A 25,995-nucleotide genomic window follows, 5' to 3' on the forward strand; every position below is an offset into this window, starting at 1 on the left:
CCATTTTCCTTGGGTCCGTCCCCTAGGTCGACCCACATAGCTACGTATCCCATGTACAGGGAGGGGTAAGGTGTTTCATGGGATGATGTCATTAGCATGATCATGACAGCCCTCGTTAGCATATTGAGGGGTGTCAACTTTAATATGCATTTTGTGGATAATGAAGCAAAGTTCATTCACCGGACACATGGCCCTTGAAATTTGCCCAGGTGCCCCAGGGCAGAGCCGTCCTGTCTCCACAGGGCTCTCTCCCCCAGTTACATCGGGCAGCGTTATCAGCTTTGGCCTCCACAGCATGCACCCTGTGACTCAGTTTTGTCTTGCGAGTGTTTGAGGCATTTCTTCAATCAGCCTCAACTTTTGCTTTCCCAGGTTGTTTGTCTTAGTTTCTCACAGGCCTGGTTTCTCGTCTCTCACACGTTCTTCCCACCACTCCTACCTCAGCCCAACACTGCTGCTCCACCGCTCACCCCTGCCTCCTCTCTCCCTCCCTCATGGAGTTTCTGCTGAGCCTGTACCCAAAGCCTCTGATCAGCTCTCCTCAACGCATCTCCTCCACACTTCCACCACCCAACACCCTCATACACTTACCTACTATCTCCAGTTTCTCCTATGAAGAGAAGGTAAAGGGGATACTGGAAAAACAATCAGTGCTTTCCGACTTTGGGATGTTAATGCAGAAGGAAACAATTTGGGAGGGAAGCTAAGAACTACTCAGGTGGATTAAAGCAAATAAAGTAAACAGATGAGGGAGAAAAGAGCTCAAGATGAAGGACTTCACATCTGGAATGACAACTTGCACTCTCCCCATGTTATTTCTTACTTTCTCTGTCCTTTGCCAGTTGAGCCTGCACATTATCTGAAGCTGAAACTCCTTCAGCTTACATACTACTTTTTGCAGCTAACCAGTTTAAAACACAATGTAAACTCAAAACATTTTTTTCTACCCACCCCAACAATCAGCAAGAAAGAAAAATCAGTTCTGAAACAAACTGAATTTTATTCTTTGCAAATGTTTGCTAGCAACAAGATTTTTCTGAAAATTTTGTCTCAAAAGGCAGACAAAGGAAGAGTTAAAGCAGAGAATGTGCTACCCTTTTCACGGCTTTTACAAAGCAATTAAACAAAGATGAAAAAACAATGAGAAACAAAATGATTTGTAGCACATACAAAAATAGCATTATTAGAAAAACAAATGGTAGAGTATTTGAACATCTTTTAAACCCAGTGTGCAAATGTCCTATGTGATTCTACCTATTCATCAAAACTAAACTAAAATATACGAAAATTTGCAATATTACAGGCTCCGATTGTATGACGTCTTTATGCTACTGTTAAGGATGGCTTGAAAATGAGCAATTCTATGCTACATGTACTCCAATGCGGCCGGGATCTGCTACTGAGCAGGGCAGTCCCTCCTCTGTCCCCACAAGATGCCTGTTTGTCCCTCCTTCCTCCACTGGGAGCCAGGACACCAATCCCAGCTCTCATGTCAGAAGGGCAGAGATTATGGTGGGAGAAAAGAGAAAAAAAATAACCCCTTCTGGCAGCAGCCAGCAGATCAATTGGATTAATTAATGCATGAAACTACATACCAACCAATGAATGCAGTAAAAACAGGAAATTCTTGTAAAATGTGATTTAGCTCTCAAAAGCTTATGATGACCATATTTGTCAGCAATAATTTTCCACAATCCCAGTCCAGTAGTTTTCTCTCCAAAAAGGAGAAAAGACACACAGAAAACTTCAACCAATGTGTAGAACCATTCACGACGCCCCACCTGCCCTGTACATTTTGAGCACGCACACATGTAGCACTGTAATGGCCAGCTTCACCGCGGCAGGATTCATCATCTGCACGGCAACCACAATCACAATTGTTCTCAACCTGGAAAGTGTCACAGAATTTGAAATGGCAAACATCACACAGAAGGTTAGGCAGATGGGACAACATCATCAACAATAAAATTAAATTAGTGCTAAATTTACTCCTGACTTCTCACTTGATTATATCAGTTTACATTTGACTATATATACACAATACCAAAAATCTGCCTAATTTGTATTCAAACATTGCCAACATAATGCCATTTTAACTTGAGGCAGTCCAAAAGACTCAGCCAAAGACCTTAATGAAGTTCAGTGACAGCTGAGAAAACAAACATTTTCAAAGCCTCACTAATCAATACCCTCAGTGAATACTTCCACTGAATGGCAGCAGAAGGTACTTTAAAGCACCCTCAAACTTCTTGCCACCAAGGAGTCCTACTGAGGGTAACAGAAACAAGAGATACTAGGTATCTTTGAGGGAAAAAATAAACCAAGCCTACAGCTAAGCCATGTGTGTGTGCATGCACACGTGTGTTGTGAGTTGGTGTGTGGGTGAGTGTGCAGGGCGGGAGGGGAAAGCCAAGTGGTTATCCAAGTACAGAGGTTTCACAGTCTCACTCTCACACTAGTGCTTATCATTTCAGCCTTTTGAAAGCTTATTACAGAAACATAATCAAAATACAGAATGTTTTCTTGAAGAAAATGAGCCATCATTCACCCTCTATTTGTTCAGAATTATATTCAAAGTAGTATTGCTTTTCACAGTTCACTGGCAAGTCAGAGCACTGCACACAAAATTAAACACAGCGTTAAAGATGTCTACGGAGAGAACAAAACTTATCACAGAAGCACAGAGGTAGAAGGCTCCAAAGAACTAAACCTGAGTTACACAATCATTAGTTTCTACACACCTAGCATGATAAACTACCCTAACAGCCTTTCAGCACCCGGCATCTCTTCACATCTGGGTATTCTTTCAGCTGCACCATAGCAGGTACCACGCTCCCTTTTAAATCAGCTACTTTTTTTGTGGAGAGCAGCCGACTCGGCCTTTTGTGGGAGTGATCTGTCCATGCTACATACGTTTGGTGTAGCAGCATGATCGAGAACAAGCAAGCAGTGGCTGATGTCTTAAATCTTAAGGAGTTTTGTGGTTTGTGTATTTGACAATACAAGTTCTCAAAGATTTACTTGAAGAAATAAAGAGTGAATGATAAAGCTTCAAAAGAAAAACAATTGTGTAGGTACACACACATACTGAAGAAATCTTCAGTTTTCATCACCAAAGTGCATTCTGAGGAAAAAAAACCCCAATAAATCAGCGGCAAAAAGTGCCTCATTTTGGCACCCAATTTCTGTAGCATAGACAGCACTTCAAAGAAAAAAAAAGCACTGTCCTTTATTTCTCTTTTATTTAGAAACTTTTGCTGTTTGTAAGGTAAGGGGGTGATAATGTGAAACTTCACATTACGATAAGAAAGTGTAAAAGGAAAAAAAGAGATGTTGCCTCCCCCTTGTCAACATAAATACTACTGAACAATTGTCAGTTATGTATTTTACAGCGTACTTCACACAACCCTGCACGTGTTTGCTCATAAACTGATCTTCACAGAAATAATTTTGAGAAGCACATGTAAGCACGTTCAACAGTAAATGACAATGTAGTTTAAGTTCTGGGACTGACCTGCATATTTTGAATAAATATTTTAAATTTTAACACTTCTAAAGTCAAACAGACTAAATAGATAAGACAACTTGTAAGGACCAAATACTTGCCCTGGGTTCCTTCAAAGGGCATCCTGTAATGCAGCTGCTCCAGCTGCAGGCAGCAGGAACACTTCTGCCAGCTACAGCACTGCCACTGACATTGCCAACACAGGAGCAGTCAGAAAAGACACTTCGGTCTTGCACACTCTTCGGTGGTTATTTAGCAAATATCTAAGAAACAGCACGAGTGTAAAGTTTGAAGTATTCCACATAGTTAGAAACAGGGGTCCTCAGCAAAAACACTTTTTAAGTGTATTATGGAAAATACTCTGCAGCAAGTAACTTATATCTACCATCATACATATATTGCATAAATTATACTCTGCTTATTTGTAATTTTAGTTTCCCCCACCTTCTTTCACTGCAAGTTGATAGCAGTAAACATGTTCTGAAGTTATGCAAGGAAGGAGAAAGTTCAGTCTCAAGTCTGTCCAGATGGATCAGATCAATCTCTTGGTGTCTCATGCCACCTCCTCTCCTCAGCTGTCATTTCAAAGATTCAGCCTTCAGTTCTCCATGTGCCTCAAACAACAGTAATGTGGATGTACACCAAACCCAAATGTAGCGAGCCTGCTTGTTTGGTGGGTTTTAGTGTGTGGGTGCGGGTTCTTGGGTTTTTTAAAGTTTAAGTAAGCATCAGAAGCAGAACTGAGCATACGCATTTAAGAGACAGACTACTGCCTGTTCATCTCCACAGCAGGTTACCAGATTACAGGCACAGCAACGGCGATCTATCCTGGCCTGAGCCGTCCTCTGTTTCTGGAATCCGCGGCAGGAGAGCGGACCGTGTCAATCCCCAGAATTTCTGAGGTGACATATCCTTTTTGGTAGCTGTGAACTTCCATCCCATATGGTTCCCACAGATTCTGCACTGGGCTATAGTCCAGGCATACCTACCAAAAACAAAATAGAAGGTTGATGCCCACATGTAAGGAAAAGACATTTTTAAAAAGACTGGAACACAGCTCGCTCGTCAGGTAAGAAGGTAATACTAGTCTCAAGCTAGATTTTCAAAGAATCTTGAGGAATCAAGGTGCCCAGCTCCCATCTAAAAACCACACAGATCTTAAAATTTTTTAAATTTAAAAAAAAATCAGCCTTCAAATAGAGAAACAAACTAAAGCATTTTATTAGCACATTTCAACAGTATGATAAAATGTGGTGTGCCTTAAAGTCAGAAAACGTTTCTCAGAAAATTCCTTAACAGAAATAAAAGTGATTTTTGCACTGCTCCTAGATTAACAGGGAACTGCATTTTCCAAAGCAACAGAGCTTTTCTTTAACAGTTTTACAAGGCAGAACATGAATATTTCAAAACCCTCACAGAAGAAAAGAGATGAGAAGACACATAAGGATGAGGAAAATCAACTCCAGATATTACAAGCCACGAGTTTTCTTCAGGGAGTCTTAAAGCATGCATGTCTTGTGACAGATATGCCGTAAACCCTCCAAGTCATTACTCAATGTGATCTGATAAGCCAGAAACAACCCCCCCCATGATCAAAAGGAGAAAATGGAAGAGTAAATGTGTACATGCATTAGTCGAAAACCCTGAACTGGCTACAGATACAGCCACGTATTATTTTATGTTGCTTTAGAAGAGGACATGACAGCCAACGGGACAGAAAAACAATTTTTGACACTCTGGCACATAAGGGACCACACAAAAGAATGATTTGATGAAAACATATTTAAAGAATAATTTTGTGAAACTAAGATTCAAATAGTTTGACATTTCACATATTTTTAAGAGTTAAATATTCAAACTTTTAATGAGTTTAGCTTATCTAGCCACAAAAGCTAAATTTAAGCTACCAGAGAGGGGTGACATTTTGATGCAAGACCTGTCATTATTAGGGAAAATTTTACATCTTGACCGTTAATTCTGCTACTGTTTCAGAGAGATGGACTAATAAAAATCAAAGGTAATCAGATTAATACAAATGTTAGTAATTTTTAGATTCATGTAAAGTATTCAGGTTTTAGATCTAAAAAAGTATTTTAGTAGAATAACTGCATTTATATATTCTGGGTTTTATCTGCACTTTATTTACTTTATGATCAAAGAAAGCTGCGTGGAAACAGCAATTGTGATTTTAGTTGTACCTTATACAAAATTATACACAAAGAAACTCCTAGACAATCAGTATCCTGCTTACAGCTGCCAGGTGCTAGACTATGTTTTAAAATCTTAAGACTTCCACGTTTTAAAAAAATTAAAGAGAAATTCAAAAAACATTCTATCCGAATTTTATGTTTGAAAGTCTAAATTCACTTTCCTATTTTTCATGTGAACAAAATTAAGATTTATGTTTAAAAAAAAAGTATTTACTATTCCAACATCACAGGAATGCATTTACAACCAAATTCCTGCCATTTACTAGTAGTATTTCTTTAACTGTTATTACCCAGGAAACCAGCTGTGCTCCGTCGATGGTCGTCCACTGAGATTCAAGTTGCAGGCTTTATATACAGTAAGGGTTTCATGGATGTACCCATGAGGATTCACATATGCTGCCATGGGTCCACATAAGGATAAACTGCAACAGACAATAATTTTGGCAAAGTTCAAGGAGGAAACAAGAAAACAAAGGCTGTCAAACGTAAACAGAGGAAAAATGGCAAATCACGCCTAAAACTATTTTCCATAGCAAAAGAACCACTTTAGACTGTAGAAAAAGAAGCACCTTTAATTATATTATTAAAATCTGGAAGAAAATAGATACTAATGTAAAATGTCATTGTCACATTTTCTCAGAATTGAAGAAATTTAAATGTCCAGTGTTGTAATCCAACACAATCCTCACTGACACAAATTATGCCTGTTTTCCAACTTATTATGTCCCTACTTCAGAAAAGGTATTTAAAAAGAGATTTTCACAAGTAAGGACTAAAACATCCTTGTGTTCCGATGGACCTCGCCAGCTGTTTGTTATAGGGGACAAGTTACTCAGAGGATAGCTGACAGGATGCCATGAACTACCTCATTTATGGTAGTTAATAACCTTTCCCTCAAACCTACAGTTCAGTATAAAAGTACGCAATACTCACAATTTACTTTACTTGCTGCTTCTGAACAGTAACTTCCAGTAAAACCATCTATATCGCTACCTTTAAATCTAACTTTAAAAGTAAGCAAAAACGTTCATTCATTACACTAACTTCTCATTATTCTGCTGTTAAAGTACATCATACTGACACAGCAGGGATCATGGTTTCTGGAATCCATTATTCAATTAGAAGGTAAGAAATGGCTTTTAATTACCACATCAGCTTCTTATCACACTGATAAAGGAAAACTGTGTAGAGTCTAAAAATCAAGACATCTTTTAAACGCTCACATTATCATAGGTGATGGACAGATATTAGTTACACCAGATTAAAATAGTGACAAGAGTGCCAGAAGCAGCATTTAGAAAATGTACAGTCTTATCATCAAACATGGCAGATATCATATAGGTCAAATATTTAATGGGAACATACTGCCTAGTGCAGTTATCAGGATTAAACCATCTATTTTTAAAATAAAAGAAGTATCGCAATGCTGAATAACAAACAGGCAATTTCCTTACATGACAACACCCTGGGAGCCTATCTATACCATCCATTTTAATCTGCTGTTGAAGCTTGTTGACACACAGAAGTAGGGACAAAGTGCTGAGAAATAAAATTTGGAATCTCACGAGCTTTATTCAGAAATAACAGGACAAAAAAATTCTGCGTAACAAATTTGTATTTCAAAAGTCACCACAGAGTGCGTATTCTTCAGTGGCAAGGTGCTAGACTAGGAGGTGTAACATGGCCTTTCACACTAACTGCCGTTACAATAGACATGGTGATGTTCTGGTTTAATTTTTTATTAAAAAAGTTCAAGTAACCCGCTTTGTTTTATAAAGAAAATTTCCTATAAATATTTACGTAAGTTTTATTAGAGCTGTGGAAAACACAGTAGTTAGAAGAAATAACCTAGCTTAATCTGTTTTGCCATGTCAATGTTTCTGATTAAGAACCTCCCAAAAATTAAGAGCAATAAACTCACCTGAATATTTCATTCTTCGTAGTTATTTCTGTATCTTGGCATTGCTTACAACAGAGAGATGTACACTTGAAAAGAAAAACAAAAAAGGTAATTTCATTCATTTCCAGACGCTTGTTAGCACAGTGGCAAATAATAAAAATGTCTCTCCTTCCCTCAGAGCAGAATTTGTACCAATTCTTTTGTTTATCTGGGCAGGAGTCACTTATGTTTTCTCCTTCTATCAAAGGATGAATTTTTTTCTATGCATTTTACTCATTTATGGCAAACACTGTTATGTGAAAGACAAAATGGTTTTATATACCCCACACCCCCCGCCCCCACCCCCGCCCCCCCAATATCTACACACAGAAGAGGACCTGACTACACAAAGATAATAAATGAGTCAACCTTCTAAGGTCTCTAAAAGCTAATTTAGAAAAAACCTTTGCTCTTCTAAAATACAACACAGAAAAGGCAGATGAGTACAAATGCATTCATTAAGTCTTTCTAAAATTTGACAGTACTTCAGATCAATGGTTTTAATTTTCTCACAAAATATGTAAGATGTATTGATCTTTCTCTTAAAGATTTTAACAGATTAATTTCTCTTCTACAACTTCTAGGAAGTAGAATGAAACAATTCATCACTGACACTGCCCAGAAAATAAGCATTTAGATCAGCTTAGCAGAACACTACCATTAATTTTGAAGAGGTGCATTACTTCTACCTCTTTTTAAGGGTAATGCTTGTGAAATTACCCAAAAAATGATCCACTATATTTTGGAACAAAATGCTGTGCCCAGGATCTTCACTTGGACAAGTCCCTGTGTGAGTGCATAATCTTTTCAAACCTGGAGTAAATCACAGCTTGTGCTTCTGAGGCTCCCTGAGCTCCGAGTCCTGCACCCCACTTGTGTGATACCACACAGGCTTACGTCAGCCTTTACTCTGTCCTTTCCTCTACTCAGATCCTCTGGGCTTGTTGTTGCATTTCAACTTCCTCCAGCTTCCTCCTTGTAGGTGACACTGGTTCTGCCCCACACTGTCACCACACTGTCTACTGACCTTGGAGACTTGAGGAAGGAAGATTGCTCTACTACACAGATACTATTTATCATACACCAGTTAATTTCACTTCCTAAAGCTCACTTGGCCTTCCTCTCCTACCAGTGAACCCTTAACACCTACTACAGCTTACTCTTTTATATCATCCTTACTTTATAATCTAATGCTTGTATATCCCTCTCGGAAGCCAATTTAGACAGCTACTTATTTCCATCCCTCCATTTCTAAATGTAATTACCACAATTAGCACTCAAGCAGAGTTCACAGAAGTGTTACACTTGTGAGTGAGTACATTCCTTTAAAAATAAGCACACAAACAGTTAACTGTCTTAATATTAACAGAAAAAAGCTATTAAAAGTGCAATACAATTCACTGGTATCAGAGACATAAGAAAATGGATCCAGTCTTACAATCCACTGTATTACTGGAAATTTCATTCTGAACAGTGAAACACGTTCAGTCCATCCTTCTCAAGTACCCCCAATACACACTATGTTGCCAGAGCACCTCTTCTTATTAAAGAACTCTGGTTTTAAAAGATTGGGTCTCACCAAAATAAGTGTTGCTAAAAAACTCCAAAAACCCATAATGCACTTACCATTCTCACACTAATACAGAACAGTTAAACACATTCACAGAATGTCACATGTTGATGAAGAAAACACCTTTCTGGTGTAGGCTAAAAATCAACTTTACCTTGTATTTTGTGAGGGTAACGTAAGTCCTCCTGTGTCTTTGGGATTTATAGAAAATATACAATGTACTGAACATAAACAGTTCTTAGTAGCATCTGAATATCAGAATATTTTCAGAGTTTACAACCCAGGAAAGACAAATGCAGTTTAATCCGATTAGAGCCTCACATGAAAACCTGTCCATTTTTGTCTCAGTTTGGAAGAGACGTTTTCCGACTCCTTTTCTCTATATATTCCCTTTTAGATTTTTGATGCAAGAACTTTAGGAAGAGGAACAGTATTAAAATAATATTCTGGTTCTCTTTTCCTCAGAAATAGGCAGTACTTTTAAGGAAAACAGGCAAAATTTCCACTGCCAGCAAGCTTACAACCACAAAGGCAAGGGTCAATCAGGATGCATATAGCTATTCTTCGTGATATGAATGTATTAACAAAAATAGTAATTTGTCTCTCCATTCATGAATTGAATAGTAAGTATTTCAGCTACCACTGTCGAACACATCAACAAGTTTACAGTTAAAACTTGCATTTACACCAATGGCTCTTTTCAGCATTTTCTCTTTGAAAAGAGAACAACAATCTGAACTGCTGTCAGATGTTGAAAATGCTGTTCCTAAAACAGTCAATTCAATGTGAGGTTGACTGATACTTAGCTGCATTATCAGTTAGAATATACTGCTTACAGTAGATATTAATAAAATATATATTATAAAGAAATGTACTATGTAAAAAAACCCACTTTAACATACTACATATAAAAGCATTATGTACTTATGGCAATGGAAAGAAGGGAAGAAAAGTTTTTAAACACCCTAAAAACTTAATATATGTTTTTGCCTCACAAGTTAATACACATTTTTGCAAAAATCCTTTCATCCCAATACTTAAGATTTATACTCAATAGCTCAATACTACAAAGATTTCTCTTTTGTTACAAAATCCACGAGTTTTCATAGCACAATGCTACTTGACTGTGGTGTATTATACTGTCAGTATGGGGTTATGATGTTCTTAAGATGCTTATGAGAAACACTAAACTTCTAGCACCATCTCTTGGCTAAAAAGATGCTGCGAGGTGTTGAAATACGATTTCTAACAAAAGCAAATATGTTTCTTGCCTGCTGCCAAAAATAAAAGTCTAGTATTGAGAGAGCACTTCCTTTCCTAAACAACTTTTAAAGGGGAAGGAAGAAGTAAAAAGAACACCCAAATTCACTCTCTAGAAGCATTATTTGGAAATCTCATATATTTTTGTTAGAGATTGTAATCACTCCTATTTTTTTTGGTGAGAACAATTTAGTGACAAGAAAAAAAAAATACTCACTTTGTTCATAATATCTAATTCACACCGCAGCCTCTGAACAGCACTACCTATTTTAAGCAACTGTATACGTAATGCATCATCAATTGGCAGGCAAGCAGCAACTCTGTAAGAAAAATCTAGAAATGAGAAAGTACCAGGCCTGTTAGCATTTTAGAGAGAAGTAAAACCTATTATTTCTACGCAGTTACAAACAGAGTGCTAGAACTTCAGTTTATACTAGACATTTAGAGGTCATCTTGGTACATCCTTCTGCCCTATAAGGCTGGATCACATACAGGTAAAACCTCTTCTAAGATACTTGTCTAATCCCCACTTGAAGAACACCAGTGATGGAGACTGAACAATGCTGGTAAGGTAATGGATTCTAAAACCAGAACAGATCCCTAGAGAACACTGTCAGATAAAGGCTTCCAATTTGATGGTGAATTAATGAGTTTCCCACCACTGGTGGTTATCGTTATGCTTGCACTTTCTCATTTTTTTTCAAAAAAAGACAGACATGTTTTTATGAGAGAAGAAAAAATTAAAGAAAAAAACCCAAACACAGACTTTCTTCATAAATTACAACCAAGTTATATAACTCATGTTAGTACTAAGAAAGTATTCTTTACTGTTATATTGTGAGAAGAAAAAAGACATACTCTGTATACACTCACTTTTGGAGGTTTTGGAAGGGTTTTTTTCCACATTTGAATAGAGACCAAAATTAGATCCAAAAATATTCAGTCAAGAAGACAGATTTTGGTTTTTTTTTTTTTTAAAAAGGTTTTAATATGATAATAAATTCTCAGGCAGCGACTTCAATTGGGTATTAAAAGGCACAAACACAAGTGGTAGTGGACTTCACTGAGGCCATTCTTTAATTTTTCTAACAAAAATCTTGCTAAGCTGGAAACCATCCTATTCCTCACAGCCTCTAAAAAATTCAAATGCTGAAAATTAAAGTCAGCAAAATATCAGTGTGCTGTGAATCACGAGAAAAAGAAGTACCAAAAAAGTACTGGATTTGTTTGTTTTTAGGTTATTTCATATATGGCCCTCTAAGCAGCACTCCAGGCAAAGCAGCAGGGTAGTACTTGCAACCACTACTTTAGGCAAATCAGAAACATTCCATGTACATCAAAACTGAGCCCAGACCTGCATCTGGTGCTTAAATTACTTTAATTGAAGGTTGCAGTTTGAATTTCCCCCTTACTAGGCATCTGAGAGTCTACAGAGGAAAGAATGTTTTTTGCCTTAGAAAGGCTTCAACTGAAATTTCCATCTTAGTAGACACTAGAGACCTGAACAGAGAAACAGAATTGTTCAGTGGGGCATTACTTCAACACCTGTTAGGGCCTGAAATCTTATCCCAGCTTTCTGTGATCAGGTTACTGGTGCTATTTTCCCTCATGTTGGATAAGAGGTAGTAAGAAGTAAGAACAAAGAGATTATACATACTAACACTTAGACTTATGTAATAATTATTTTTTAAATCTAGTATGGTTTTGGTTCTTGTTTTCTTATGAAACACATCACATTCCTCCTGCCACGGAGCACAATACAGTTCTATTTCTTTTACTGAAGATGTTTTGGCACAGTTGGAGGATGTTCATGTCTTTAAAAGCTCTATCATCCTTTTGTCAAAGTCAACCACCAAAATTTATTGGAAACTGGAAGCAAGAGATTGACTACAGTATAAGGTAACTATCTAAGCCTTATTTTCTTAAAAAACCACCCAAGCCCAAAATTTGAGTTCATAAGCTCAACATCATCATACCTATTGGGTTTGTTGGAAGAGATTCATCTTTAAGATTTTCATCCCATTCATGTAGCTGCCTCTTGACTCTTTCCATCAAGGTTTCCTTTTGTTAGAAGAAAAGCCTAATTTAAATACATAGGTATTTCTGTTTTCTTAGGAAAAAAAAAAAAAGGAAGCAAAATGTAGAGTAAGCTATTTTCCCTAAGCAGACGTTAGCTTTTTAAGACTTACAGTAATTACAGACTCATTTTGTATCTACATATTTTAAACTAAGAGCAAAACAGGATGGGAAAGGGGCCAAAATGAACCAATGGCCCATGGCGGTTATAACTCTCAGCTGAGGTAAGGAGACAACCATCCAATTCTAGAACTGCACAAACAAAATGAGGACTAGCCTGCTCCCTACTCCTGCCTCTCTTACACCACATATATATATATGTACATATACACACACACATATATAAAGAAATATGTACTTTTTAAAGAGTAAGCCAGCTCCAACAGGAAAGACAGCCCTAAGACTATCCAGCACCCTGGTGCTTAAGACACTCACCTGGAGCCTGTGGGACAGAGGATTGAGTTTTTGCTCTGGGGTAACACAGCAGGAACCTGACCCTCTGTTATCCACCCCAGACACAGGCTCTTGCACAAGGGAACTATAGAGGGGGAAGCCCTTCCTGCTCTTTCCATGCTAAAGGGAAAACTATACACATCTTTAAAATGTAACTTATGAGCCAACAAAATTAAAGCGTTTACATTATACAATAATTAGATATTAAAACATAAAAAACTAATTGTAGATTAGTAATACATAGGGTGAACTTACAGCATCATATAGAGAGTAGAGCCAGGGAGGCCAAGATGTCAAACTTGCACAGTGAAACTTCCTCTAAAACCAAAAATCACAAATTATATCTTTAACATTAGGGAGAGTTCTTGTGCAAACAAATAAAACTGAGGAGAGATACCTTATTATTTAAAGACACATCAAATTATGACCATCAGGACCAGTACTTAAGTGTGAAGCTTCAAAACCACTTCTCAAATGCACTGTGAGCTAAGACTTCTGTATAAGACAGACAATATATGGATTTTCTTAGAAAACCCATCTCAGCATTGAAAGTATTTCTAATGCTTAGTAATAAGAAGTTATGCCTTTCAAAAGAGCATCTATTTGAAAATTTAGACAGTTCAAAAACTAAGTACTATGAAACAGTGCTTTGTTCCTTAGTCTCTACCAACTGTTGCTACTTTAGAAACCACAAACAAACCACAATGTGAGGTAATTGAACTATTCATATCAATTTAGTCAAATGCATAATAAATAAAATGACAGAAGGAGATTAATGGGCCATATCAGGTATTTTACGCTGACATACAAATCCAATGGATATATGAGGATATTTTTAAAATGGAAAACTAATCTGTTTAAAACCTAACTAAAAATACCAACACGCAAGTCAGGAGTTCCAGAGGATGCTTTCTCACAGCAGAACAATTATTGATTAAGAAAACTTGGGCAGTCTTAATGTTTAATCGCATATTGCTACTCTCTCTATTTGATATCTATTATTAATGGAAATCACATTTTCAAAAATGTTTACTGAACATCAGAGCTTGTGCCAGTCTACTGAAAAGCTATTAAAACCAGCTCTACTGTAACTATCCACAGACAGTGAAGAAAATATTGTACAATATCCTTTTAACAGCATCTTATGAAGAAAACATTTAGACCCAAATGAAGCACTGAGTAAGAAACAAATGTGGAGGCGGAAAAAAAAAAATTCCCTGAAGGTCTCACTACTAGTTTTTATTGAAAGGTATTCTTTCAAAATACAAATTTTACTAATAAGAGTGTCCAATACTACTGTATCATACTTCACTGTGAATGTGACTAACATGTTTATTTGAATTGTGTACAGAAATATCTATACGACAACACTTAGCACATTGGAGGAACAAAATACAAGTGGCCACCAATATCACCTCTAAAAAAAAAAATCTTCAGCTTGCGTGCAGTTTGTGAGTATCCTACAGACAAGAAACCTAGATTATAACTGCATTCCTTAACCACCAGATTTCCAGCAGTGTAAGGTTATTGGCTTAGTTAATCAATCAACCACACTGCTTTCCAAAAGAGAATCTCAAACTGTACTGTAAATACTGACAAATTAAATCAATTTTCCCTTTGAGGGCAACTATCCTTATTTTACAAATGAGAAAAATCAGGCAATAGAGATTAAAATTCACAGCAAATAAATGATACTTTGAAGACAGAATTCAGGATCACCAAAACTCAAGTTACTGCTTTAATCAACAAGTATATTTTCTAACACAGGGTCAGCTCTTGTATGGAGCAGAAACTGTTCTTAAAAATGCAGCTTCCATTTTCTGACATTTTTCATTATATTAGTACATGCAGAGGTACAAGCCACCATATTGAAAACAGTCACAGTTCTACTGGTATCAGAGTGAATGAGATCAACAGGGCAATGGGTCTTAACTCTGGATCTTCATTGCTGTCTGCAAAACATGTTCTTAGTGGGTGCACTGCACTTCAGCTATCATCACACAGAATCAGCCTCGGAAAGGGATTTCTGCCCCCGCCCCCCCAGCATAGTGTTTCTGGGCTTGTTAATTCAGATGAATTTGTTCAATTACTCGGAGAATCAATAGTTCTTTGTTATTAATGAGGCTTTTTGTTTGTTTTTTGAGGAGGAACAGAGTTCAAAACCACTGAAGAAAAAGTAAGTCCAAACCTTAACTGCATCTGACAACGAGGACAGTTACTAGGATTCTATATTAATTTCTGGAGATAGTTCCAAAGATCTCTACCTATACAGAAGACTTCAAGGCATCTTTCCTTTTATAGGCCACTGACTGAAATGGTGGATTAAATAATAAGTAAGCAAGCTACAATTTTAGTTTTTCCAGAAACGCCAGGTTGCCTTGTTACACTGTGCCCTCTCCTACTGACCTCAGTGCTAACTTTTGTCCCATTAACCCTGCTTTGCATATTTGTCCACTGTTAATGACAGTTGGTCTTTGAAAAGCCTGCACTATGCCTGAGAAAGAGCTAGGTTTACACTTGAAAGGCTTTTGCTGGTGTAACTATGCCGGTACGATACGCTAGCATGGTGTTTATCATGGGAAATATAATTTATTCCAGCAAAATTCGCTTTTTGACAGTACATTTTATTTCAGACTCCTAAAGGAAAATGCTGTATATTGGTAAAAGTGCACATTCACTTGTATAAAGGCATCTTTTAGCACCTTTTAAACAGCACAGCTGTCTCCTGCACAAATCACACCTTATTATTCTCCTGAGAAATGCAGAAGTTTGTAGCTTAGGCATGGCATCAGCCACTTAGGACTATGGAAAATTGTGCCCTGTGATCTCAGTGTGAATTCCCTCCTGATTCCAAGTACTGTCACAACTGCAGTGATGCAAAAATAATGTAAAAAAGCAAAGACAGAATTTGTGCCAGTGAAGCAAAAACAGGAAAATAGAACCTAATTCCCTAATGACAACACCAACATGCTGATAATGATTATTTCTCCTCTACCTTTTTTTGTTTGTTTTGGTTTGGTTTTGTGGTTTGGGTTTTTTTTTTTTTAAATCGGAGGCAAGTAAACATTTAAAAATTCTGGAAGCTCTCTAGAGAAGTGTAAAGTCTGCATACATAATAAAAGCTCTAGGAAGAAAAATACGTTAAGACCACGGAACTGCTAATTTACCCACTTCGTGTGTAAACGCGCCATCTTCCACTAATAACTACTATGTCAACATATGCAGCACGCATTAAAAAATTGGAGATTTCTATGACCCCTTCTTATTTTGTCACTTCAAGTACCACAATAAAATATAAGTAAAAGTTTCTAAACTCAGTTTACAAAAAAAAAAGTTAAAAAAAAAGGTGGGGGGGAAGAAGGGAGGGAAGGGATTACATATTAGGTATCCCAGAAGGTCCATCCATTGAACAAATACCAATAAATCAAAAACCAGACTTTGAAATACATGTGCAATTAGCCGGAATAAATGGATTGTGTAGAAATATTGTGATCTGACAAAGGTAATGACTAAGCACAAAAGTTAGCAAGAACTTTAGATATGTGTTATATAAAAGTTTACAAGATGAAAGTGCAACATAAAACATGCTCAAAACTATAATGTGCAGCCTAGTTGTTACCCAACAATCACCTGCGTGGGAGTATTTGACTGAGTTAAAAAAACCCCTTGAGTCTCTCATTCTAACACAGATCCACATTTTCTGTAAACAAGTAACTGGAGATACAGAAGTTAATCTGTTAACTGATACAGGTTTTACAGCAAAATTAGCAAACAGAATTGTGATTCCAAACAACTAAAACGTCACAGGTCTCCCGTTCCATCACTGAAATTTGGGAATTACCTCCAAACCAACTCTGCTCTTTAAAAACCTCTTCTACCCAAATCAAACAGTCACAGAAAACCAGAAAAGCCTCCTTAATTTCAAAACCAAATCATTATTACAAGTACAAAGTAAGAGCATTGGCACTGTCAACACTGATTGCCAATATTTTTATTGTCAAAGCAATGTCAGTAAAAGTTAGGACGCTTCTTTGACCTGCCTATAAATTAAATTCTATAAACTTACTGTTTTTTTCCACCAACACTTCATCATCTACAAGCTTTATCAACCAGCACTCTGAGGTGTTTATGTAAAAAAAAATATTGCAATAATATGAATCATGTAATGTATTATTATACAAGTTATTAATCTAATAATAGTGTAATTAAAACCAAAGAGAACTCCTAATACCAATCATGTATTTCCCCATTGTTGATGCTGATAAACAATCACACAAAATGTGACAAAAACAGGAGGTTAGTATCTAGCATTCTAGTTGCACATCCTCTTCTAAAGATGAAGGGGTGGAATTTTATATTGATTTTCAAAATAACATCAAAAATTTGGAAAAAACGACCAATGAAACAAAACCAAAATCCCACAACTAGTTTCTAACCTTTTGATATTTCTGCCACCATTGATGTATAGCTTGGTCTTGCCATGCTGTAGGTTTCGAAGATGGAAATATATGGCATCGGCTGAGAGACTGCAGCTGTACTGCTGACATTGTTGAAGGCAGCACTCGTTCAGGAAGGATTTGTACTTTAGCCTGCTGGATTCTGATAAAAGCAAAAAGAAAAAAGGATAAGATATACACACATATACACGAGTATAAAGAAAATGGATTTTACTGCTTATAAAAACATAGGTTTGTGTAATAGATCTAATCACTACATAGTACTATAGAATTTAAGCAGCAATACATTTCACCAGATTTTTAAAGTTGCACTAATGTAAATCAGATTACCTTAGGGAACAGAGTATATCTGTAGCAAACCAAACACATACTATCCTAGAAGACAGATTGTCTCATGCCCCTGGCTAAATTATTAATGCCAATGTGCTGACTGGACTTTGGTCTACCTAAATTGAAGACACAAGTAATCTCTATTTTCCCTTTAAAAAACAGATTTAGCTGTTTTCCAAGTATTTTTTGTACTGGTATACAGATCACTGCTTTAACTTTTTCAGCAAAGTTTCTTTGCTGTTGGTTTTTGGGTTTTTTTTCCCCACCTCTCGCAGTTACCTACCCTTTCCATGGGATACAACTGGCTGCCCTTGTATTTTAGAGCACTTGACATCTGCTGGGATGGTGACGGCAGAATTAAAGACAGATTGGCAGTGGCAACACAGCAGAATATTCTACCATCTCAGCACTGTATTTTTAGATTTTTGTTTCCTCAAGTTACTTCTGGCGTAAACTAAGAGTCAGCTATTACATATCAGAAAGAAAGTTTAGCTGAAATGCAGTTTGCTATCTTGAAACCACAAAACCATATGTGCTAGGCTAGAGTTCAAAATCAGCAGAAACAGGATACAGACTCTGATCATCTTTTAATATTCTAGCATCAACCAGGTCACCTATTCCACAAGATTTCAGCAACAGTTATGTGGCTACTAAGAATACTGTCTAGCAGAAAAGACTTTGCATTTTAATAGTATTATGCATCAGAAGTCCTGAAATATTGAGATGCACGTCATTACAAATTTCCAATTTTATCTGCAGGGGCAACACCAAATGCCGTTAACTTGCTATCAATTATTAAAATTATGTTCTGCCAGAAGCACTTAGTAATCAGTGTTTCAACAAGAACTACGGGAATTTTGTTCTTGCTAAGAAGCCAAATATTTTTCCCTCTTTATCAAAAAATTATTTTAGACTGGTAATACTTATTTTTGTTAACTGCCTTGAATAAATGAAAATGTTTTCTTTGTACACATGGAACATTACGTTCTTCTTATGTCACGTTCCCTTCTTACATCCCTCTGATGTAGAGACAACAGCGGCAGTGAACTGCCAAGCTACCAGGCTCATTCACAGAAACAATTAGAACACTAGTACAGGAGTCTGGAGGGTGTCTCCTAACCTGCAGAGAGCATTTCCTCAGAATGAACTGCAGAACATAGACTTCAAAGTGCATGGACAGTACTAAGAAGTTCAAGTTCACTCATCTCTCCCCAAACCCACAAAATGGGCAATATTTGCAAGTTACTTACTCTGCACAGTAAGTGATTCCAACAAATGTAGAGCTTGCTATGGTGAGAAAAACTGATCTCACTTTCTTTCATACATTTAAAAATGCATATTTATGAATGAAACTTGTCAACGTGCTGTGTAAAAGTGATCTCTGCTAGTCAGCAGATACAAAAATCATAATAAAACGCTTTAACACCACAACAAAATCACTGTACATCGTAATTGCTTCTGAATACTGAATTCTCAGTAACAATGCTGCTGTTACTGTAGTCATCCACATACTGCCATCTTGTGTTCAAGCAAAAGCTGCAAAATTTGGAATGTTATCCGTTACCAAATATTTGATAGTGAGAAATAGCAAGTATCACATGTATTCTTCATTTCCTCAGCTGCAGGTCATAAAAGTACATGAAAATCCTGTGCCCAGACCTTCCTCTAGGCCTCTTTCTAAAGCAATGCCATTGTACCGAACAATAGCAGAATAAGGATGATTAGCTTTAGATCTACAGATTTGGAGTAAAATGTTATAGGCCTTCTAGAAAAGATCACAAAACCCTCTAGCAATCGTGCTAAGAATGATCACATGCTCACAGGATCAGTATCTGGAGCCTGTATCTCTGGACAGCATCACTGACAGCGGCTCACGATGCAACACATGGTGCAGAGCATGATGTCAAGAACAACTTGAAAATGACAGAAGACTTGGCACACTCTTAACTAAGTGTTCACGGTCTTAATCACTTTTATAAATGGACAAAGGTATTAATTACATAATAGGATAAAACTGGCTGGAAGAGGAGCCTCTAAATATCACAGGTATCACACTGAAAAAAACAGGACTAGAATACAGTAGAGAATACTCTTATCAAATCTGAGTGTGTTTGACAAGCACAAGAACTGTCAACCAGTAACAGGAGAAGTAGCACATTTCTATCAGTGAAATATCAGCAAACAGTCAGAAAGGAAGAGGTAAGACTTACTGAAGGATGTACTAAACTGTGACAATGGTTAAAATGAACAAGATTTAGTATCTGAGAAACTGAAAAAGATGGGCTGCTGGTGGTTAGCAAAAATCAAGATTTTCATATTCAAATATTTATCCAAAAATCTCAGTGTGCTTTTATGGTTTACAAAGAAAAAAACAAACAACAGAAGCAACTTGTTTCTCCATTATTATTACCAGACTCCAGTCCTCCCCTTCCATGGGAAGCTTCTCATGAACACCACACCCCCTCTAGGCAGCTACTGTCCTCTCCATATCTGAATCATGCAGCTGACTCCTTCTGTACACTCTTGAGTCTCAGTAGGTAAAGAACACTCAAAGTATAGAAGTCAGGCAGCAAACTGTTATTAGTTGTAGTGTCAGACTCTTGCCTGCAGCCTTTCAGAGCTGCAGTTGCACATAAAGTTATGTGCAATATCTGCATACATCCAATGCAGACCATCTCTAGGAAGGTCTCCTTTCAGAAAATGAAAGTTAAAATTTTTCAAAGGAATGGAAACTGGTTGCTCTCAGGGAGCTTTTCCAGAAGACAACAGAAGGCACACACCTGACACCATATCCTCTCATTTCACATCTGGTTTGCAACAGGGATGAGAGAGATTTTAAAATAAAGTTTCAGAACTCATAAAGCAGGCAAATCAACATCTTCTTCCTGACTTAATTTTCAGAAACAAAGTCATTTCGACAGATGTTCTCACACACATCAAATCAAGCTACAAGTAGATATTCTTTAGAGAACTTCATGGCAAAGTTATTAACTATTAAAACATGAGTCTTAGAACAGGAAATGTCAGAAGTCCTTAATAACCGGAGAAGCTACTGATTAAGCATTCAGTTAATATCTACAGTAATTAGTCAATTGTGTGACTGAAAGGGCACATGCACCTGCAGTAAAATGTAAATGTTTTGGTGAAACAAGATTTGCAGCACATAGAAATAAATACATAATTTTCTTACCCATCTGACTGGGTTCTTATTTCAAGCACCTTGAACCTCTGTCTTCCTATTGCTTTCACTTTGACTGTTTCAATTCCATACTCCTGCTCTTCTCTGTAGGCATATATTTCTGCTGTTGTTCCAAAATGTGCTTCCCTTTCACGTACGTTACTAAAAGTAACAGAATTAAAAAGGTTACCTACCCTCCAAACAGAACTGCTCATTCAGATTTCACAAGTTAGTCTACCTGCACTGACTACACATAATTAAGTCTTCTTAAAAGTAAATTTGGTAAAATATCTTCAACTAATCACAACCATTATTTTTCCATTTTAAAAGCAACTTCTAATGTTTTGTGTGGTTGAGGGTTTTTGACAGCTGACTTGGTTTTATTTTAGGGTCTAGAGATGAAATTCCAGGAACACAGGGATCACCAATGTATCTGCATCTGAAATGCAGATGCTGAAAGTAGCAAAATTCTTTAGATTGACTTCATAAAAATAACTATTCCCACCTCCTACATAATTAAACCACAGTAAATTTGGGGGGAAGAGAGAGGAACACTCCCAACTTCTTTTGGCACAGATTAGCCTTTCTCTTTTCTGCTTTTCTATCACCTCCTGTCTCAACTCTATTGTGAAGCATTTGTCTGTGTTAAATTCATACACAAACCAAGCAAATATACCTTTACAACAATACAGTTCTCAGAATAAGAATCTGATTTTTACATTTGAGATCAAGGCTTATTCTTTAAGCAAGATGGAGCAGTGCATTCCAACAGTTACTGAAATCAAAAGGATGCTCAAACAAGGACAGCAGATCAACACCTACTGCTTCTCTACACAAACATGTGATACTGTCAAGCAGCTAACCAGTAGGACTTGAAAGCCTTTTTCATTATGTACTAGAAGACAAGTTTTGTCAAACAATTTCAAACCACAACTTATGTTATTCACCACAGAACTGATGCAACCATCTGCTTTTGATTTAGTATCCAAAGAAATTGAGCTAAAAATACATGCTGCATGCCATCAGTAAACCCACTTGTGTATTTTACCTGTATGCAAGAACTGCAAACGTTCTGTCTTTCTGAATTAAATTCCGCACCATGCTAACCTCTTGAGGGTGAAAAAGCTGAAGAGGTAACGTCTGTCCAGGAATCAACATCACCATCACGTGGGGCAACACTGGAATCACCTGACAGCTGTCATCATCATGCACTGTTCTTCCATGAAATTCTTCCATATCAGAACCTAAATACTGAAAACAATAAGTAAGGAAGTGACAGTAGTATAAAAGGTTTTGGTGATTTACAAGCACAGACTAGAACTAGGTCTTTGGCTTAAGGATATTACAACAGAATTACAAAAAAAACAGTCAAAGTATCTTCAAGACTTATTTAATGGATGATGTGTAAAAACCATACCACATGTGATGTTGGCAAACTGGTATCAAAATTAATGATGTTTGGCTTTTCAGCTTCTTTACTATCTTGATCTTCAACATCCATTTCATTGTCATCCTCTTCCTCGCTCTCTGCTAATAAACACATACAGAACATTGTGTATAAATCAATCAGCAAAGACTAAGATACTGAGAAAAATCAGAGAATCACACATTCAATATTCCAGGCTACAGCCTTTCACGGGGAAGCAACTTCTGTATGTGTAAACTTGTGAAAAATAATTTTCTTGCTGTTACGGCAAAATCACCATTCTATAGAAAGGGTTGAAAGCTGGTAATTTCTTTCTGAAAGGCTAAAGAACAACTTTTTGTGGAAGAAAATAATAAACAAGTCTGTCAGTTCAGATTTTCACTACAGTAGCACTTCCTTATCTCTATTCTAAACGTCTTCTGTCTCTACACCAGGATGCCAGATAACTTCTTGTAGGCTGCTGAATGCAGCATTTGAAGTAGCACAAACCTAAACAATATAACTGCACACAAAGAAAGCGAGTTAAAAGTAATCTGAAGCTCTATATTCATGCAAAGATTCTTTCTGGTATTTTAGACAATTTCACTGCTGTCAGTCTCTCCTTGTGTGCATACCAAACAGACATAAATCCTAGCACATGCACAAACCCTGCAAAGGCAACTACTAAGGTGGCAAATAATGACCCCGCAAAGGATTTCAGGTATGAAATAGTATTTAAACTATTATACGAATTTCCTCTCATTTCTCAGTTTCAGGTGTCAATCTTAAAAGTACTGTCAGGCAGGACAGTTATCAGTATGTTTTATTTTGAAAACGTAAATAGTGCATTTATCTATACAAAATCTGTACAGATATTTTAAAATACACTAAAAAATAGTGAAGATAATTTAAAAATATATCCCTCTCTAAAATAATGGTTTCACAGACTGCTCTGTGCACTACCATACAAAATATGCCTGCAAATACTCTCCCAAAACAAATGCAATGTAACGCTCACACATTTGTAACTGTATTACTTGGTACTATTTCTTTTAACACAAACAGTATTTATACACATGCTGTATCTAAAATAGATATTATCATAAACTTTTTAAACCAATCTGCAGGATTCTTACACCAATAACTGCTGGGTAATGGATAATCCCAATGGTGCTGAAAAACATCATTTACATCTTGAAAGCTATTACATTACAAGATAGACAGAAAAATATCTTTACAATAGTCTATCTACTTGCCTGCCTTTGCAATTGGTACCTCAAGAAATAATCTAGAGTTGAAAATTTAGAAGGTGGAGTGATTATCTTATCTGAAGGGTACTGTAGGCAAATCTTACAAAAGGAGTCTTCCTTCAGAAATGGGAGCACCACCGCCCTCTTCACCAAGATCTTACTATTTCTGAGAGTGGGAGGACAAGAGAACAATGAAGACATTATTAGCTACATTTAGAGAACCTTTTCCTTCCCTCTTTGGCCTTCAGACACATTTGTTAAATGTATTCTTTACAAAATGTTTAGTCAATGGTCTTCTTGCTGCTTTACTTTCTTTTATTTTAATTATTGCATAGTTTACAAAACCCTCTCTGTAGGAGGCACAGCACAACACACTGATGTTATGGATCCATCCTATATTGTATTTATCTCAACAAGAAACGATCCAGCATGACAATAAAGGAGGTTACAGGCACTCTGGTGTTTTATCTAATTACAGAATTTAAAGCAATAGACATCGTCTTCCTAATTACTGCAAGAAATAGTCAATTTCTACATTAAATTTCTTTTCCATTATATTCAATTAGGAACCCCAACCATAAACGATTCCAAAACATTTAAGATGTACAAAATAGCCAGCATTTTGGTTAGTCTGATGGGGGGAAAGAGTAGGAAGTTTTTGTTTGGTTCTGGGGAAGCAGCACAGAGTAGAGGAGGGAAACTGACCATCAAAAATTATATTCTGGTTTGCATGTACTCTCATCAAGTTGCATCAATCATTAGCAGTTTTGATGGCCTTTTAGCGCAAGGCCATTTCACTTGTTTTTCTGAACACAAAGGGAATTAACAGCAGTTGATTAGAAAGAACTGTGCCCTGCAAACTTTTGCTCGTTCTTGCCAAAAATGCACGCTAGCTGCTGTGTGGTGGCAGGGAGGAACGATGACTCATTTTACTGCAGCAGCACCATGTGAATGTCGAAAAAACACCACCGTCTTGACTCTCCTCCTCGATCACACTACAGGAGCAGGAGACGGAAGGCAAAATAAACTGCATCTTTTACACCCTTAACTATACATTTTTGTTTATTGATTATTTTATTGCAAGATTAGCAAGACCTCCAGTACACAGAAACAAGGGAAAGGCAAGTGCTGAAGGCACGCTGCATGCCAAGGCTCACATTTCCTTCCTGGCAGGTTAGGAGTTCCCAGATGCTCGTGCTGACCCACTAACACAACCAGATCTACTCTCAACACCTCTGCGTAGAAATGAGGAAATATGAACCTCATTTTAAAAAACAGGTACACAGTAGGAAATAGTAAGGCTATATTTCCTAAAACATTGAGGAAATATTTTCATATTATTTTAAATATACAGGCATAAAACGCTCATCGTTTCCTGATACAGGAAATTACATCAGTTCCTGGCAGGACGTACTGCTATGTGCTCTGCAAGCTTATTCTGAAATAATGTTCTTTCCAGTTTAGCACGAGCTGCTTCCAAAACCATACGATCTCCTGTCAGTTTGCAGGCACTATATGCCAAACCTGAAAAACCGCACGTTACTGTGCAGTAGGTACCCCCATGCGGAGTTACGCTGGTGCGTGTGGACAGACAAGCCCGGCTGCTCTACGAACTCCAGCACAAACACTGCAGAAGCCTGGACTGCGTGTGGAAGCCAAGGCTGCTCTCGAGGCCCGTGCACTGCTTCCCTGCTTTATTAATGGCATTAGAAGGCGTTTAAATCCGGTGGAGACTTTCTAAAACCACACGTTTTTCCCAGACTTTGGTTTTAGAGAGGTCCAAATGGACAAAGAGTGTCTGCGTTTTGCCCACTTTGGTGGGAACTTCACAGCATGTTTCACCCCAGTGCCTCAACACCGACTGACTGACTATCTCTTCTTCCACCGCAGAATCACGGGCCCAGCCAGCCCGGGCTGCCAGCCACCAACCTGCAGCCCGAGTCGGAGGCCGTGGGCTGGCTGCAGCTCCACCAGCCCTGCACCGCCTCCCGCCCACCGAAAGGCCGCCCCAGCAACGCCGCCCGGGCCCCCCCGCGCTCCCCCTCTGCCCGCAGCCTCCCCCTCGGCCGCACTCCGCCCGCCCAGGCCGGCAGCGGGGACCCCCGGTCCCCACACAGCCTCCCGCCCCCTCCCCAGCACCCCAGAGCCCTCCCGGCCGCCCCTTCCCCCCGAGGCCGCCCACACACCGAGGCCCGGCGCCTCAGGCCCGGCCCGGCGCCCCGCCGGCTCCCCCCGCGCCTCAGCCGGCCGCCGCCATTACCGGGCACCAGCTGTAGGTGGTTCCCCATGTTGTTATGGGGCTCGCCGCCTCCTTCCTCGGCGGCCATCGCTGTTTACCCGGAGAGGAGCCTGGGAGGAGAAG

General features: G+C 37.9%; 1 protein-coding gene across 3 annotated transcripts; it reads right to left on the reverse strand.

Moving 5' to 3' along the window:
- Positions 1 to 982: 982 nt before the first annotated feature.
- On the reverse strand, positions 983 to 25,995 carry CRBN (cereblon). 3 transcript variants are annotated; one of them, XM_074914463.1, is made up of 12 exons: positions 25,894 to 25,983; positions 23,738 to 23,799; positions 22,396 to 22,508; positions 22,027 to 22,229; positions 20,991 to 21,140; positions 17,450 to 17,612; positions 13,269 to 13,331; positions 12,461 to 12,545; positions 10,702 to 10,817; positions 7,637 to 7,701; positions 6,006 to 6,137; positions 983 to 4,490 (listed from the first exon to the last, which is right to left on the reverse strand). In XM_074914463.1, the coding sequence occupies exons 3-12, from the start codon at positions 22,477 to 22,479 to the stop codon at positions 4,307 to 4,309; spliced, it is 1,245 nt and encodes a 414-aa protein (XP_074770564.1). In that variant the 5' UTR covers positions 22,480 to 22,508; positions 23,738 to 23,799; positions 25,894 to 25,983; the 3' UTR covers positions 983 to 4,306. The 3 variants fall into 3 exon arrangements, with proteins under 3 accessions (XP_074770564.1, XP_074770562.1, XP_074770563.1); XM_074914461.1 differs by lacking the exon at positions 23,738 to 23,799 and having other exon boundaries at positions 25,894 to 25,995; XM_074914462.1 differs by lacking the exon at positions 23,738 to 23,799 and having other exon boundaries at positions 22,396 to 22,505; positions 25,894 to 25,959.

This window comes from Athene noctua, chromosome 10, assembly GCF_965140245.1.
Source record: "Athene noctua chromosome 10, bAthNoc1.hap1.1, whole genome shotgun sequence".
In the NCBI taxonomy this organism is placed as follows: domain Eukaryota; kingdom Metazoa; phylum Chordata; class Aves; order Strigiformes; family Strigidae; genus Athene; species Athene noctua.